At 40.8% G+C, this 14,124-nt stretch overlaps 1 protein-coding gene across 3 annotated transcripts; it reads left to right on the top strand.

Annotated features, from left to right (window-relative positions):
* Positions 1-1,260: 1,260 nt before the first annotated feature.
* Positions 1,261-13,917, top strand: cldn19 (claudin 19). Of its 3 annotated transcripts, none has more exons than XM_005934508.3 (5): positions 1,262-2,048; positions 8,189-8,353; positions 8,992-9,076; positions 10,266-10,412; positions 12,999-13,917. In XM_005934508.3, the coding sequence occupies exons 1-5, from the start codon at positions 1,826-1,828 to the stop codon at positions 13,045-13,047; spliced, it is 669 nt and encodes a 222-aa protein (XP_005934570.1). In that variant the 5' UTR covers positions 1,262-1,825; the 3' UTR covers positions 13,048-13,917. The 3 variants fall into 3 exon arrangements, with proteins under 3 accessions (XP_005934572.1, XP_005934570.1, XP_005934571.1); XM_005934509.3 differs by having other exon boundaries at positions 12,507-13,917; XM_005934510.3 differs by having other exon boundaries at positions 1,261-2,048; positions 10,266-13,917.
* The last annotated feature ends 207 nt before the right edge of the window (positions 13,918-14,124 follow it).

Raw genomic sequence — 14,124 nt, 5'->3', positions numbered from 1 at the left:
TAAAGCCCCCTCTTTACCACCCCACTACACATGACCCTGAGCACTTGTTTTGCCTCTCTTTCATCTCTTCTTGCCTCTCGACCTCTGGGTCACCTCTGTGCTCGAACCAGAACTCGCCCTCATATGTGAAACCTCTCATTAAAACACACAACAGTCACAGTCATGTACGCACAGCCAGATCTACACAAATAGCGATGATAAGAAGTGGGGAAGGTTGTAGCTCTCCATGTAAGGGTCTGTGCAGGTGTTCAGAAAAGGTCAGTGGTTTTAGTTAGGTCACATGCATGTTCACATGTTTTTGATGTTGTTGTTGCTCAAGTTCAAGTCTGACTTGGTAGGAGAGGTAGACATGACAGACAAAAAGACAAGCTGGAGAGCATGTGAAGAAAAGGCAATTTCCATTAAACTACTCTTTGTTCTTTGGTGTCCACCCCAAAACAACTTTGAGGATACTGACCAGAACATGTTTACTATGTAGACAGTGCATGTGTGTGTGTGTGAGTGTGAGAGCAGGGTGGGGGTGAGACATGTCTCTTATAGATGTGAGAAACTGGCCGTGTCTCTCAGTGTGTCGACACTCTAATTGGCAGAATAGAATTATTGAGTTAGTCTGGAGTGAACTGAAGCTAATTTAATGAGGCGAGTTGAAGGACAGCTGATAGGGCATGCAGCTATGGGAAAAACGGGTTCCTGCACTCTCCACACACACACACAAAGGGCCGGAGTGTGTCTTCCATTTACAGCTGGTAAGGATGTACAGTTGGCTGAACTCTCTCGCGCTCTCTTTCTCTCTCTTCATTTGTTGGGGTTGCCATGGTGATAAGGGGAGGCTTGCCTTGGCGGCCCATAATTTGCAGAGAGCCTGTCTGGATGTGACATGCTCTTTACAGGCTCGGCATTGTTTGGAGCTGATTTATGTACATTTGTTGTGCTTCATCACAACCTTCCCCACACCTCCAACGGAGGGGGTAGACTTTGAAAGAATCAGCACATGTACCATGCACTGATTCTTTGGAATTCCCCGGTTGGATTAGCACAGTCTTATAAGAATTGCCTAATTCTGTCTCCACCTATGGTGCTTTCCCTCCAAAGCCAGATCTTTTTGCTTTTCCTTTCCCTCTCTGTTTGAAACGGCTCTTACTCTCCTCTATCAACCCTTTCCTCCTCCCTCCCAGTAGGCGTTGCTACAACACAGTCCAATCAGAAACCAACCCATTTATTCATCCCTCCATGGTCAGCTTGTTGTGTCCACATGTTTCTTTTTTCTTTTTTCCCATTTTTTCCTTCTACCCCTCATTGTGCCACATGAGCCTGGAGTAGATAGAAAGACTGTAGTGGAGCGAAAGTTAGCAAGCAACCGAGAGAAAGACAGAGAGAGAGAGAGACTGGAGGAAGTCATGCAGAGTGTGAGGCAGCCCAGCGGTAATGCTTGATGAACTGAACTGCTGACCAGTTCTTTCTTCACTTTGACTGAACCTCACAGGGATCAAGAAATCAGACGAGAGATTCCTGATCTGAAGAGATCAGCTCGTTGTCTTCACTGAGGAGCAGAAAAACCAGGCAAGGACGTGGAGAGGAAAAAGAGAGCATTAGAGACAAGGAGACAGAAGAGAGTTCTACAAATGCGAATTGGAGCAGAGGAGCACAAGGAGATGCTCAGAGGGACCAGATAGTGGCAAGAAAAGCAAGACAAGTAGCAAGTGTGCCCACAGAGACCACTCAAAGAAAGGGCGACGCATTAGGAGGAGTTAGAAGCTGTTGCGAGTCAAGCAGGGAGAGAAAGAACAAGACAAGACAGAAAACAGAGAGACAGTGTTAGAGAAGGATGGCTAACTCAGGTCTACAGTTGTTGGGTTACTTTCTGGCGTTGGGTGGCTGGATTGGCATCATCTCCACAACTGCCTTGCCCCAGTGGAAGCAGTCATCGTACGCCGGCGATGCCATCATCACGGCTGTGGGTCTGTACGAGGGGCTGTGGATGAGCTGTGCCTCACAGAGTACGGGACAGGTGCAGTGCAAGATCTTTGACTCCATGCTCTCGCTGGACAGTGAGTACCACATTTGAATTTGCTCCTAAAACCCAAGGATCTCTAACTTGTAGCAGTGCACTTTTCCTACTCACAATGATGTCCCTGTCTTTAAAGAAATCCATTACGATCGATGTTAGGTATCACTTCTGTTTGGAGTGCAGGTTCATTGTAAAGGATTTTCAGGTTTGATTCTGTTGGATGTGAAGTTACTGTGAAGTTATATTCAATGTACAATTACTCAGATGACGAAGAGTAAAATTCAATTAAACTGCTAAAGTGCTGAGAAACTTTTTTCACTTTTCAATCACACTCCTTCCTTTCTTTCAAACTACTTTCCTTCTTTTATTTTATATTTTTAATTACCGTAACATTTGTCAACCTTTTGTTCTGCTTTGTTATACAAAATTTTCCCAAGAAACATCTTTTGTGGTACACTACACATGTATTATAGTTATTATATACTACACAGTTATTATAGTATGGCCCATTCATGTGTGCCGACTCTTGCCATTAATCAGCAGCAAAAACAGAAGAAAAACAACTCCCTGAGTGCTAAATGCTAACTGGGATGCAATAAACATGCAAGCTATAAATCTTACTTCAAATGCTGCTGTTCACATCTTTATTACAGCTTAGTTTCTTTATTAGAACTCCAAAACACCATGCGTAGAGTGTGATGAGTAGGAGGGGGTGAGGAATGTGGGGTTCGGACGTAAATTAGCTCAGAATACGAGTCTCCTGTCATCTCCAATCTGTGAGCTGGACCTAGTGAGTCATAATTAAAGGCACACAGATTATATGAATCCATCCATCTACTGTCTGCTTAAATTATCCTATTAGAGATTCTAATGAAAGACTAGCGGGTGTTAAGGGGGGGAGGCTTGGTCAGAAGGCACTTTCACAATACAATTCATTTGTTTTTCTCTGTGGTTACTGCTGTGGCACGCTTTCCTTGGAACAACAAATGAGGCACTTTGCAAACATTTTGGCGGTTCTGTGAGTCCTCCTATCAACACACTTTCTGATGGCGATCGTTGTGATGGGGCGTCCGAGCTGATCTCCCATCTCCTTTGGTTCCTTGCAGCAATAAGAACAGTGTATTGTCTTTGGGCATGAATAGAGGCTGTTAGGAGAAGAAAAGGGTAGTTGTTGAGCTAAAGTCCAGAGATATTCCCAGAATGTGCTCTATCGTCCCCACACGAGCACATTGTTCCACTTGTCCGTTAACCTCTTAACATCCATCGAGTCTCCTCGAGTTATTGTTGGATTTTGCTAGATGGACAATTATTCCGAAACTAGAAGATGTTACCTTTCAAATAAAGACTACACAGCCATTTGGCATGACAGATTTTATGTTCCAAGCTTTTCCATTTAAATCTTATAAACAGGTGATACATTTATAAAACTCTGTAGATGTTAACAAATTACCAGAAATTCATCTAGAAAACAGGGGGCAGGGTTAGGACTAGGATAACATACCCAATTGTTACAGAATAAAACATTCTTGAACAATCCCTGCTTTGTTTAGATTTTCCCCCAGACACATTACGAAACAGAACTGATTTAATCACATGTCCCGGATCAGGTTGGAATCTCGGGTATTGGTTTGATCAGGCACAAATAGGTCTGAAGGAGCTCCTCTCGCCTGGGTATGTTCGCAGCAGGAGCAGCATGTGACGGCGGGTATAATTGTTCACTAGACTGTGCTGATGTGGCCAAGCAAATGTAGTGGAAAGTGCTGCAGGTTTACTGAGCATTTTGCTCAAGAAGAAGACGGTGGTCAAAATAACAGATGGCTGTTATTTGCCAGATGAGGTGAAGGAGGATGGTGGTGCTGAAAGGACAGCTCTTTGCATCCAGTAAAATCTGAGCGTGACATTGACCTGCCTCTGCCAATCTGTGTGTCGCACTAAATAGCAACCTCTTGCGCATTTGACATAAAAGGCATAGGTGTTTCCTGTGGATGCCAGACATTCATGTAAAAGGTTAAGTCTGCTTTATAAATCGAACTTGACAATGAGTTTCTGAAGACACTATTCATAGTAAAATAGTTTCTATTATACAATACATCTTGAAATGTATGCACATTTGGTCAGCCAAACCTACTTTATCTATGGCCAGTTAGGTAGAAATGTTCTTGTATTAGATTCTTGTATTTCTTTTAAGATCAAAGCCAACAATGTGCCCCTCCAAACTATTTGACATTTATACCCATCTGTCAGTCTTTGTCCCCATGCTTTGCCCCCTCCACGATTCTTGACCTATTTCTTTAAAAACACAAATACATGTGTTGTAAAAAGGCTAAAATGTCCATAATAAAACTGTCAGTCAGGACACTAGTTTGACATCCAGGTGGGAGCTACTTTCCTTTCCACTTTCTGTTTGTGTAAGTTCTGGTAAGCCACAAAGTCAGCTCAACTCAGTAGCGATTCTGGCAAATCAGCTGATTACTACATCAGCCCACATCAGCTGATGGCTCAGCTGATACCATTCTACACATCCATTTGGAAAATCCTATGAGAGCTGCTTCAACCTAACACACCCCCAACTGGTCGTGGCAGATGGCTCCGCACCTCCCTGAGCCTGGTTCTGCCGGAGGTTTCTTCCTTTTAAACTGTTTTTCCTTCCCACTGTCGTCAAAGTGATTGCTCATAGGTGGCTGTCTGATAGTTGGGGTTTCTCTGTATTATTGTAGGGTATTTACCTTACAATATTAAGCAACCTAAGACATCTGTTATTGGGATCTGGTGCTATATAAATACAATTGAATGGAACGGAATTAAAATTCTGCAAAGCAAGCTACTTTGCAACCCACCTCCATGCTAGCTCTTCATTTGATACTTTATCTGACTTACTCACAAGGGTTGTCATTGATGCCTCCTCTGATCTGAGCTGCGGTCTTGCTTCTGCCCTTCACACCTTATGCTTAACTTGTATGCACATTTAAGGGCGGTATCAGATAAGTCATGCAGATGTAATTAGCAGTTGTCTTAAGCTACAGTAATCTATGCTGAGTAAAAAATATCATGGTTTACACAGGTTCACCCTGTTTAGAATAAAAAACAAGCTGAGAGTCAGACATGGTAAAAATGGTTTTATAGGACAAATATTTCAAATATTTAGTATGCATCCAAAACAGCCAATGAGGGTTTGCAGTGTGTGTGGACTCACACAGACACTAATATTGATATTTACCTACAACAAATGCTTCAAATGCTGTGTGAATTGCACAGCATTCACACAGCATTGTGTGAATGCTGTAGGCATTCACACTATTGAGTTGGCTTTGACAAGTTAATATGGGTCCTTTAACTGGTATACACTGAAAAGAAATGACTAAAGGGTCAAGAGAAACAGAAGTTTATTCTTTGAGTTGAAATTGCATTGGAGGACTAAACTGTAAGTGTAAGGCACCGAGCAGGCAGAGAGCCAGTCTGTACAAAATAGGCTCAAGTGACCTCACAATGGGACCTTACAGAGCCTACACACACACACACACACACACACACACACACACACACACACACACACACACACACACACACACACTGAAAGGTTGTGGCTGGTACTGCCAATCTTAGCAGTGGAAAAAGAGAACCTAGTGGGTGGGTGAGCCAGCCTTCAACCAACTCTCTTTCTCACTTTCAATCCCTTTTTCTAGTCTCACCAAGGAAAACCGGTCAGTGGAGTCATTAGCCTAAACCCCCACACACCAGGAATGTCTACAGTGAATGAAAAACAACAGCAAAAAATTTTCAAATCCCTCTCTCTGGAAGACCATTCAGATACTCCATCAAAAGGAGCAATGGAGCCATAAATCAGACTTCAAAGATTGTTCCCCCTTCAAGTCCCTTCAGATCAGCTTTTGAAATGCTGCTTCACTGCTGCACCATGAATGATGGTGTGTGTATTTCTGTCACAATGACAAACGGTGACTTTAGCTTCCATCTCAGGCTGATACTCGACTGTACAGAACTCAGAGAATCGGATATTGGTAAAAATCATAGAAGCACTGCAGCAAAGAAAAAAATTAATACCTTGTTTTGGGAAAAGACATTTATTTAATCAGATTTGACTGGCAATTTTAAACATGCACTTTTTTTAGTCCCAAAGATCAATGCCCTGAAAGACAGTGTTGGCTGCTGAGTGGCAAAAGTTGCTCGTAGGAGGAATTCGTTTTTTTGCTACTTGAGCAAGGAACATCTCTACCTGAGCATTTGTTAACAGTAGAACAAGTCAACAAACACTTTTTCTGACACAGTTCTTGAAATTCTTACTACACATCAAACGATTCAGTAACAACTTACAATGTTAACCACAGTGTAATAAGGGCACATTTAAAATGTCAATGTTAATGTTAATGTTAAGAAATACTGAAATGATAACTGATAATATTTACAAGTCATTATTAAAGTTCTACATTATGTTTATTTATAACATTATAGTTTGTATAATAAAAAAATAGAATTAATTTTAACATGTGGTATATTGTATTGTATTGTGTATCGTACTGCAGCTGACAAGATTCACTTCAGTTTTATTTATAGAGCGACAAATCACAGCAACAGTTGCCTTAATGTGCTAGAGATTATGACAATTATATAACAATTAAATCCTTGCATTTACATTTTTTATGCTATACCATAATCAACAATTTTATGATAAAGGTTTAATTCTGACCTGTTCTCATTCCTGGGGGATCAAATATTGATGCTTTAGGCACGTGCGCTTTGAAGATTCAATGTCAGTGCTGTGGGAATAGTGAGACCAACACCCCTGACTTTGGCCGTATGGTGAACCAAAGCAATTCAAGACTGTCTAAGAATAAAAGGAAACTAAATACTTAGTAAACATTTACAAACCAATATCATCAGCAGACACTTTACAGCTACCACCAGACAATGTCCTCACATGTACCACTGACCTACTATTATAAATTACCATTATATTGTTGGTGCACAATAAAAAAAAACTACCAAGTTATTATTTAGTAATAACCAACAGTCCTCCTCCTCCTCCTCCTCCTTCTTCTTCTTCTTCTTCTTGTTTTTTTACCTAGTAACATCCACAATGTTTTCAGGAGATAAATAAAATGATATATTTCAAAGGTCCTGGAATATAATGAGTGCATAATGGGATTTTTTTTTAATGTGTCCTGGAGCTGTAAAAGCTAACAGAGGGGCAACACTAAAAAAATGAGTTTGCTGACTCTATTGAATTGTTTTCTGTTCAGCGTGTTTCCTGGGACATGCAAACACAACACCGGCTGCCGTTTTTTGAAAGTGATGCCTGTGATCTTGGCTGTGAAACCTCTATGAGAAATCCCCCTGTTTACTTTAATTACCATATTTGTCAGCTTTGTCAGATATCACAATCGAGATGCTGGAATTTCCATGTTTTCTACCGCCGCTGGGATTTCAACAATCCCCTCGCTTGCTGTAAATAAGGCACGCTCCATCAGTATTTTGACGGTATTATTAGGCGCTCAGCATTGCTTTGCCTTTAACGTGTCTTTGAGTGGCTGTTGTTGAGGCAGTACACTCACATCGCTGTGGTGACGGCCCCGCGAAAACAATCTTTCTTTGTGACAAAGCCACACTAATCCCACTGTTTGAAACATGTAAAGTGGGGCCTCCTACAGTCAGTGTGAGCCAGAGAGAGACTTTCATCTCAGTCTGTTCCACCTACAGTCAATGTGTCTGTGCTCATATTGTGCTCTTACACATATGTGAGTAAATATGTGTAAATATGTTCCTCCCACTAAGTTATGTGTGTGCTGAGGCCTGTGTGGGTAGAGGATTCGATTTTAGAGACGGCAAAACCACAGTGGAATGATGTGGAGAAGATTTGAAGGATCATTTACGGTTCCAGAGTTTGGCCAGTAAAGTCACCTCTGGAACTACCCTGCTTGGAAAAGTAGGACAGTGGTGGACTCTCCCTAATGATCTGTCTGTCACAAATGCATGTGGTCTCCCATCAACCCTGCATGGCATGTATAGCTTCATTCCCCTCAGTTTTCACTTTCATGTTTAGAAATATTTGTGTCTTTCCAAATGATGGGCTGAAAGACTCTTTTCTTTTCTGTTTTCTCATCTCCTCACCACTTCTACATCCTCTACTTCATGTTTTATCTCTTTCCTCCCCTCTTTTTTCTCTAGTCCACATCCAGACATGCCGGGCCCTTATGGTGGTGTCAGTACTGCTGGGTTTTATTGGGATCATTGTCAGCGTGGTGGGCATGAAGTGTACCAAGGTGGGAGATAACAACCCAGCCACCAAGTCCCGCATCGCTATGACTGGAGGAGCACTCTTTCTGCTTGCAGGTGCAACTGTTGTTTTGCTTCATTTACCAGCATAAGAAGACACTGTATTTCTGGCATTCAATGCATTTAGCAAGAGTGGTCTGGCATTTTTCTTGCAGTAGGGGTCTTCTGGGTAATTAGAGTCCCTGCTGTAAACAGGAAGTGGTCATTTTCGAGGCATTAGCTCTTGACCTCAGACCACAATCCCAAGGACAGAAATTAAACTAAACAAGTATTTACTAAGCCAAGCCATTGGTGTTGTTGTAGCAACAGAATTAATTAGTGTAGTAAACTGACAGATAAGATAAAATAAAACATTAGGAAAAAATGACAGAAATTTCTGTGTATGTAAGCTGTGTATGTGCATCTCTCTCCACACACACACACCTTCATTCCAGTCTTTCCTTCAGGTGAACACCTAAGAACCTGTAGCTATCCGTTGTTTCAACCTCCTCACCCATGAGACATTTCCTGGGCTTAGTTGTAGTTTTTTCCCCTAGAAGAAAAAAATTCCTTTGTCTCACTGACATTCAGAAAGAGGTGATTTCTGCCAGACCACTCTGCAAAGCACCTTACCCGCTCCCTCTACTCCAGTTCCTGTAGTGTCATCAGAAAAGTTCTGCAGGTAGCATGGTCCTCACCTGTTTCTCCCTCCACAGGTTTATGCACACTGGTTTCTGTGTCCTGGTATGCCACTCAGGTGTCCTATCAGTTCTTTAACCCAAACACACCACCCAATGCCAGGTATGTGAATCATATTGTGATACACTCCTTTCTGTTTGAGCTGAGAGTTTAATCTCTTCATTAAAGAGCAAAAAACACCATAATCAAGTTGCGACTGCTACAATACTGTCAGTGTCCTCAAAACCTGGAAGTATCAGATCTCGAATAAATATCACAATATCATATAATGAGATTGCAATGTTTGCAATAGTTTAATATTTCTTTAAAATGTTGTTGAAAAGAAAAAATGCAGAGGTGGGAAACACTAAATAGCCTGAATAAAAGATGCCTGACAGTGATACTGTTTTCATTGGTCTAACACTGTGGAAGGTTTTCAGTTATCACTCTGTTGTATTTGTGCTCAGTCTTCTTATTTTTTTGTTTGTTTGTATATTTGAAAATGTCATATTTTAGACTAGTCAAGAGGTTTTGTTGTGCATAGAAGAAACAGGCATAAGTAAGCAGACTTCATCTCAAAGGTTTGAGGGACAATTAACATGATGTGATAAACTGGAACTACAGCCAGTGACAAAGATTCTGCAGTCAAATTACTGTTAAACTTAACGTGTTCTGTTTACAAAAACCACCTAGATGTGGCAAATAAAAATAATTAGGACTAGTTGCAGACACGACTGTTTTCAGCTGCTAATATCTGTATGACATATACGTCTAAAACAGCCAATGTTACTGGTTGCTGTTAAAAAGATGAGTTTAGCTGTAAACTGTAGTTATTACTAAAATAGTCAACATCTGTCGCCAATAGTTGCTAATAATGGCTGAAAAATATGACCAGTTGGTGATACAAATCACAAATAAACAATAATAGCTAGTTAGCTGCAAACATTTGGTTGGTAAGGAAAAAACCATTGATTAATTTAGCAACATCATTTCCAAATATTTGATAATTTTGGCTTAGAAATATGATCAATGTGCGATGCTAATAGTTTCCAGTTATGAAAAAAAAAAGGAAAAAGAAATCATTTAATACTAGTAGTTGTTACTTTTATCAAGTATTACAGCTGTAAAGCTCCTCTTATGACTAATGTGTATGCTAATGGTTAGTCTTGAATATCTAATAATTAAAATAATACATTTTTTATCCATTTTTTATCGCCCACGCTTCAATATCCATTTATCCTTTATTTTGTGTATGTCTTTTTATGTCAGCATTTACACCTTATGCCTTGTTTATGCCTTGTTTCCTGTGCAGGTATGAGTTTGGCTCAGCCTTGTTTGTCGGATGGGCAGCAGCCAGTCTGACTGTTCTGGGTGGCTCTTTGCTGTGCTGCTCCTGCTCCAAAGAAGATATGCGAGGACAGCAATATTACCGCCAATCACAGCCTTCCACAGCAAGGGAGTACGTGTAAACCCCAACCCCTTCCAGCAGTCACCCAAACAGAGAGCAGAGGACACGCTTGGCACCACCCTCTTTTTTCCCCTTGTAAATCTAACAAAAAGACTATCATGCATACACACATGCAATCATTTAGCTCAAAGACACTTCTTATCTTACACAGCAATACACGACATATGAAGTTGTACATATATGAGCATATTATCTACCAGTAGGATGTATGTGGCTATGAACCTAAAGAAGTACAAACTTATACGTAGAAAGTGTTAAGCTTGTATTGTGAGTTGACATCTCCTGCTTGTCATGATTTAATGTACTTTAAGAGGTAAGTACAGCGATACGATGAACACAAATTTAAGCACGGTACAGAAAAACATCGTTTGGAGCAAATTACACAGCAAATTAAAGGGCATTTCTTATCTGAGGAAGTACTGCAAAACTTGCTGAACTTTTACTAGCATGTCCTGTGCTTCCTGGTTGGAGCTGCATTGGTGTTTTACCTCCAAATTGCCACGTATGTTCACAGTCTACTGTTGCAGTTAAGTGTGTAAGGGGACAAGGCCTGACCCTGTGTGCAAATGAGAAAAAAATGATTTCAATTTGTAACTCACAGAGTTTAGAGCTCTAAACCACCAAACCTTTTCTATCTTTATATAGAATTCAAAACAAAACAAAGAATTTCTATGTTCTTAATTTATTTATTTAAGCTGTCGAGTGTTATTCAAACAAACACAATGAATGACAGTAAAGAAGCAGGCGTGTCTGGTGTCCTCCTAAGTGAGAAAGCCCCTGGACAACCATCTTATTAACAGCTGAGAAAATTTCTCACATGTGGTAAAACTACACAGTCCTTTTTTACACCACAAGGACTTGATGAAGATCGCACATGCAGACACAATCTGAACTGCAGCAGTGGAGGGTGAATTGTTAGTTAAAGGTGTCTGTTTAGATGTGTAATGAGTATGACTGCTGCTGATTATCGCTCTTCCATTATACTTAACACGAGGAGAAAGAGGAGACTGTCACCGACACATATCATCACACTCCATTTACTAACACCATCATTCCAGATTCATACACTCCCTCATCTCATAAGCTGTTGTATAACTAAACCAGTGCCTAAGATCTAAGCTATTCACACACATGAATAATCTTACTGAGAAGCTAAAAGATGTCAGCATACTATTATCTTTATATAATTTAGCATGATGAAGTGTTATATTTAACTCCACTGTTTGGTTGATTGCATATAGAAAAAACAGGTGGTCTTCAACCCACCGACTACTCATTGAAGGTGAGGCACAATAGATACTTGCAACTATCGCCACATTAGACCCTTTAAAACTCAGCTGCTGCTAAATTGGCTCTTGAGTTCTCCCTTCATGCTCCCACATCACTTTGCCCCCATTTATGTTTCTAAAAGAGTTGGTCCATCACTGTTCCACATAAAAAAGCCATTAACTTTTCTTAGAATAGGTCCCAGTTGCCCCATTTCCCAGTTACTTGGCTTCTCTTCTTAGAAGAGACTTATTTGTGGAGAGCTCTATTATTCTCAAACTTGGCAGGTGGACGTTGAAGGTCTATAGGAAATTCTTTGTACTTGTACTAAATAAAATGAGATGTCAATGGGATGTCAAGCATCTCTGCTCTGCTGTCGTAGCGACTGTGACATCTCCCCATTTCTATATGACTGGAAATGAGCAACTAGGCCTATAAAGCCAACAGACAAGTGTTTACAGAGGTCAAGTCTGAAAGCCCTTTTCCCAGACATCTCTATGGAGGGAAGACTTTTATTTTTTTGCAGCTTCGAGTATGTCTCTTGTGGCAGAGAATGCAGGATTAAGGCAGTTCCACATCACCCCAGACAACAGTATAGCTGTTCATTGACTCTATATGTTTCTGCCCACCTTTATTAGTCATTCTATAGGGTAAATGTTTTATTTTAACCCGAACAGTGCTAGCCAGCTTCCATGTAACACTGATTCTGAAACCTGTCGGCTAACATCTCAGTCATCCCTCTGGCTCTCTAACATGGTGGGAATCTGAGAGTTCTTGATGTGTCTTATCCTGACTGTCTTCTTCTCTCCTCTAATTCAGGGCAGAGTTGTTGAGTGAAACTAGTTTCCCTGACTGATCAGCCCCCGCCTTTTTATCGAGGACTTTCCGACTCTCCCACCACTGTCTCCCCATCCCCCCTTCATTTCCTGTTACCTCTTTACCTCCCAATTTGGACCTCTTGTAGATGATTTCCTTTTTCTCAATAATACATCTGCACCTTATCACTTTTAATGGGAACCAAGGTGTACTGTCTTCTTCCGACCCCCTCTCCGTCTCTGAGCCGTCTCTGTAAATATGGACTCATGTGGTCAGACGTTTTCTTTAAGAAATAAGATATCAACCCTCTGCTACACCTCCTGTTCCCCCTTCTGTCCAAATATTGGTGCAAAGTTAACAATAAACTGAAACATACTGTTGTGCTGATTCGTAGTTTCACTTACAGCCTATGACCTCTGGGTGTTTTTGTAAATGTGAGGTTTTTTTTCTTGTCGCTGTGACTGAAACGTGTCTTTTTTCCCTTTTGAATTGCAGACCAAATGTTAAAAGTACCCCACCAGAGAAAAGGGAGCAGTACTTGTAGTTTGGGAGAGTCTTCTGGCCCTACCATGGTTTAAATTCTGTCAACAGACAAAACCCTTTCACTGAGAAATTCAAAACAGACAAGAATGAATTTATGAACAGCAAACACTCAAGCATATTGCAACAACATATATTAATCTTTGTTGAGATTAATGAAATTGTTTGGGGAAATGTTTTATGAATTAGATGTACTTAGGGGGTTTGACATCCTCATCTGTGTTGTTGACTTTGGGAGAGACAGTCATTCAGGGTATGTTTTCTATAACATGTTAAAAAACCCAGGTGTATATACCACCAACTTTACTCCTTTTTTTTTACTACATATAATGTTTTACTACAGTGCCTTATAACACATGTTTGCACACATGTATGTGAATTCTCTGTTTTCCATCCCATCTGAGGGATCTGTGTCCACAGCTACTCTGCAAGGACTTGTGTTTCCCTTTGTTTCTATTGTTGGAGTTCCAAAAACGAATGTGAAGCTACTCTACAGTACCACTTATGAACAAAAAGGACAAATACATGATAGATCTGCCACGTGTTGCCTTATGCCACTGTAAACTCTGTGCCTGTTTCCAAGTAGTCTGGGCTGAGGATATACCAAGTGCATCCATTGTGTATCGTCAGGTGCCAATATGATTTTGTGTGAATGGAAGAGTCGTCGTATTATTGACTCTTAAGGACGTACTGTATTGTGTGCTGTCTCCTGTACTAAGGAATGCCAGTTTGCTGAGAGTTAAAATGCCTGCATTTATTTACCATGCCTTTCTTTTTCTCTAATATTTACCTCCTTCATGTCGTGTATCATCTCATTTACCTGTATACCCGTCTGTTTCCTTTAGAATGAAGTAAACAGAGATGGAAAAATGGATTTGGCTATGACTCAGTACTTTATCAGTTGTTTCCCTACTTTTCACCCTTGCCTGACTTTTTGCCCACTCCCCCCACTCATTCCTCCATTCCAGCTCAAATCCTTCTTTTGCACCCTGTTGTTCAATAATTGCAGATGTGGAATTCCACTTCTGCTCCACTGGACTGAAGCCTTGTTGGCGCTGTGCTGAGCAAGTTAACCTTGCGA

Source organism: Haplochromis burtoni, unplaced genomic scaffold, assembly GCF_018398535.1.
Source record: "Haplochromis burtoni strain Fernald_Lab_line unplaced genomic scaffold, NCSU_Asbu1 Contig_186, whole genome shotgun sequence".
NCBI lineage: Eukaryota > Metazoa > Chordata > Actinopteri > Cichliformes > Cichlidae > Haplochromis > Haplochromis burtoni.
This window is presented reverse-complemented; position numbering and strand designations above follow the sequence as displayed.

Bases quoted from the DNA above. Each gene is read 5' to 3' on its own strand.
- cldn19 (XM_005934508.3), top strand. From the start codon at position 1,826: ATGGCTAACTCAGGTCTACAGTTGTTGGGTTACTTTCTGGCGTTGGGT. The intron at 2,049-8,188 runs GTGAGTACCACA...TTTTTTCTCTAG, and splicing joins CTCCATGCTCTCGCTGGACA to TCCACATCCAGACATGCCGG. The intron at 8,354-8,991 runs GTGCAACTGTTG...CTCCCTCCACAG, and splicing joins AGCACTCTTTCTGCTTGCAG to GTTTATGCACACTGGTTTCT.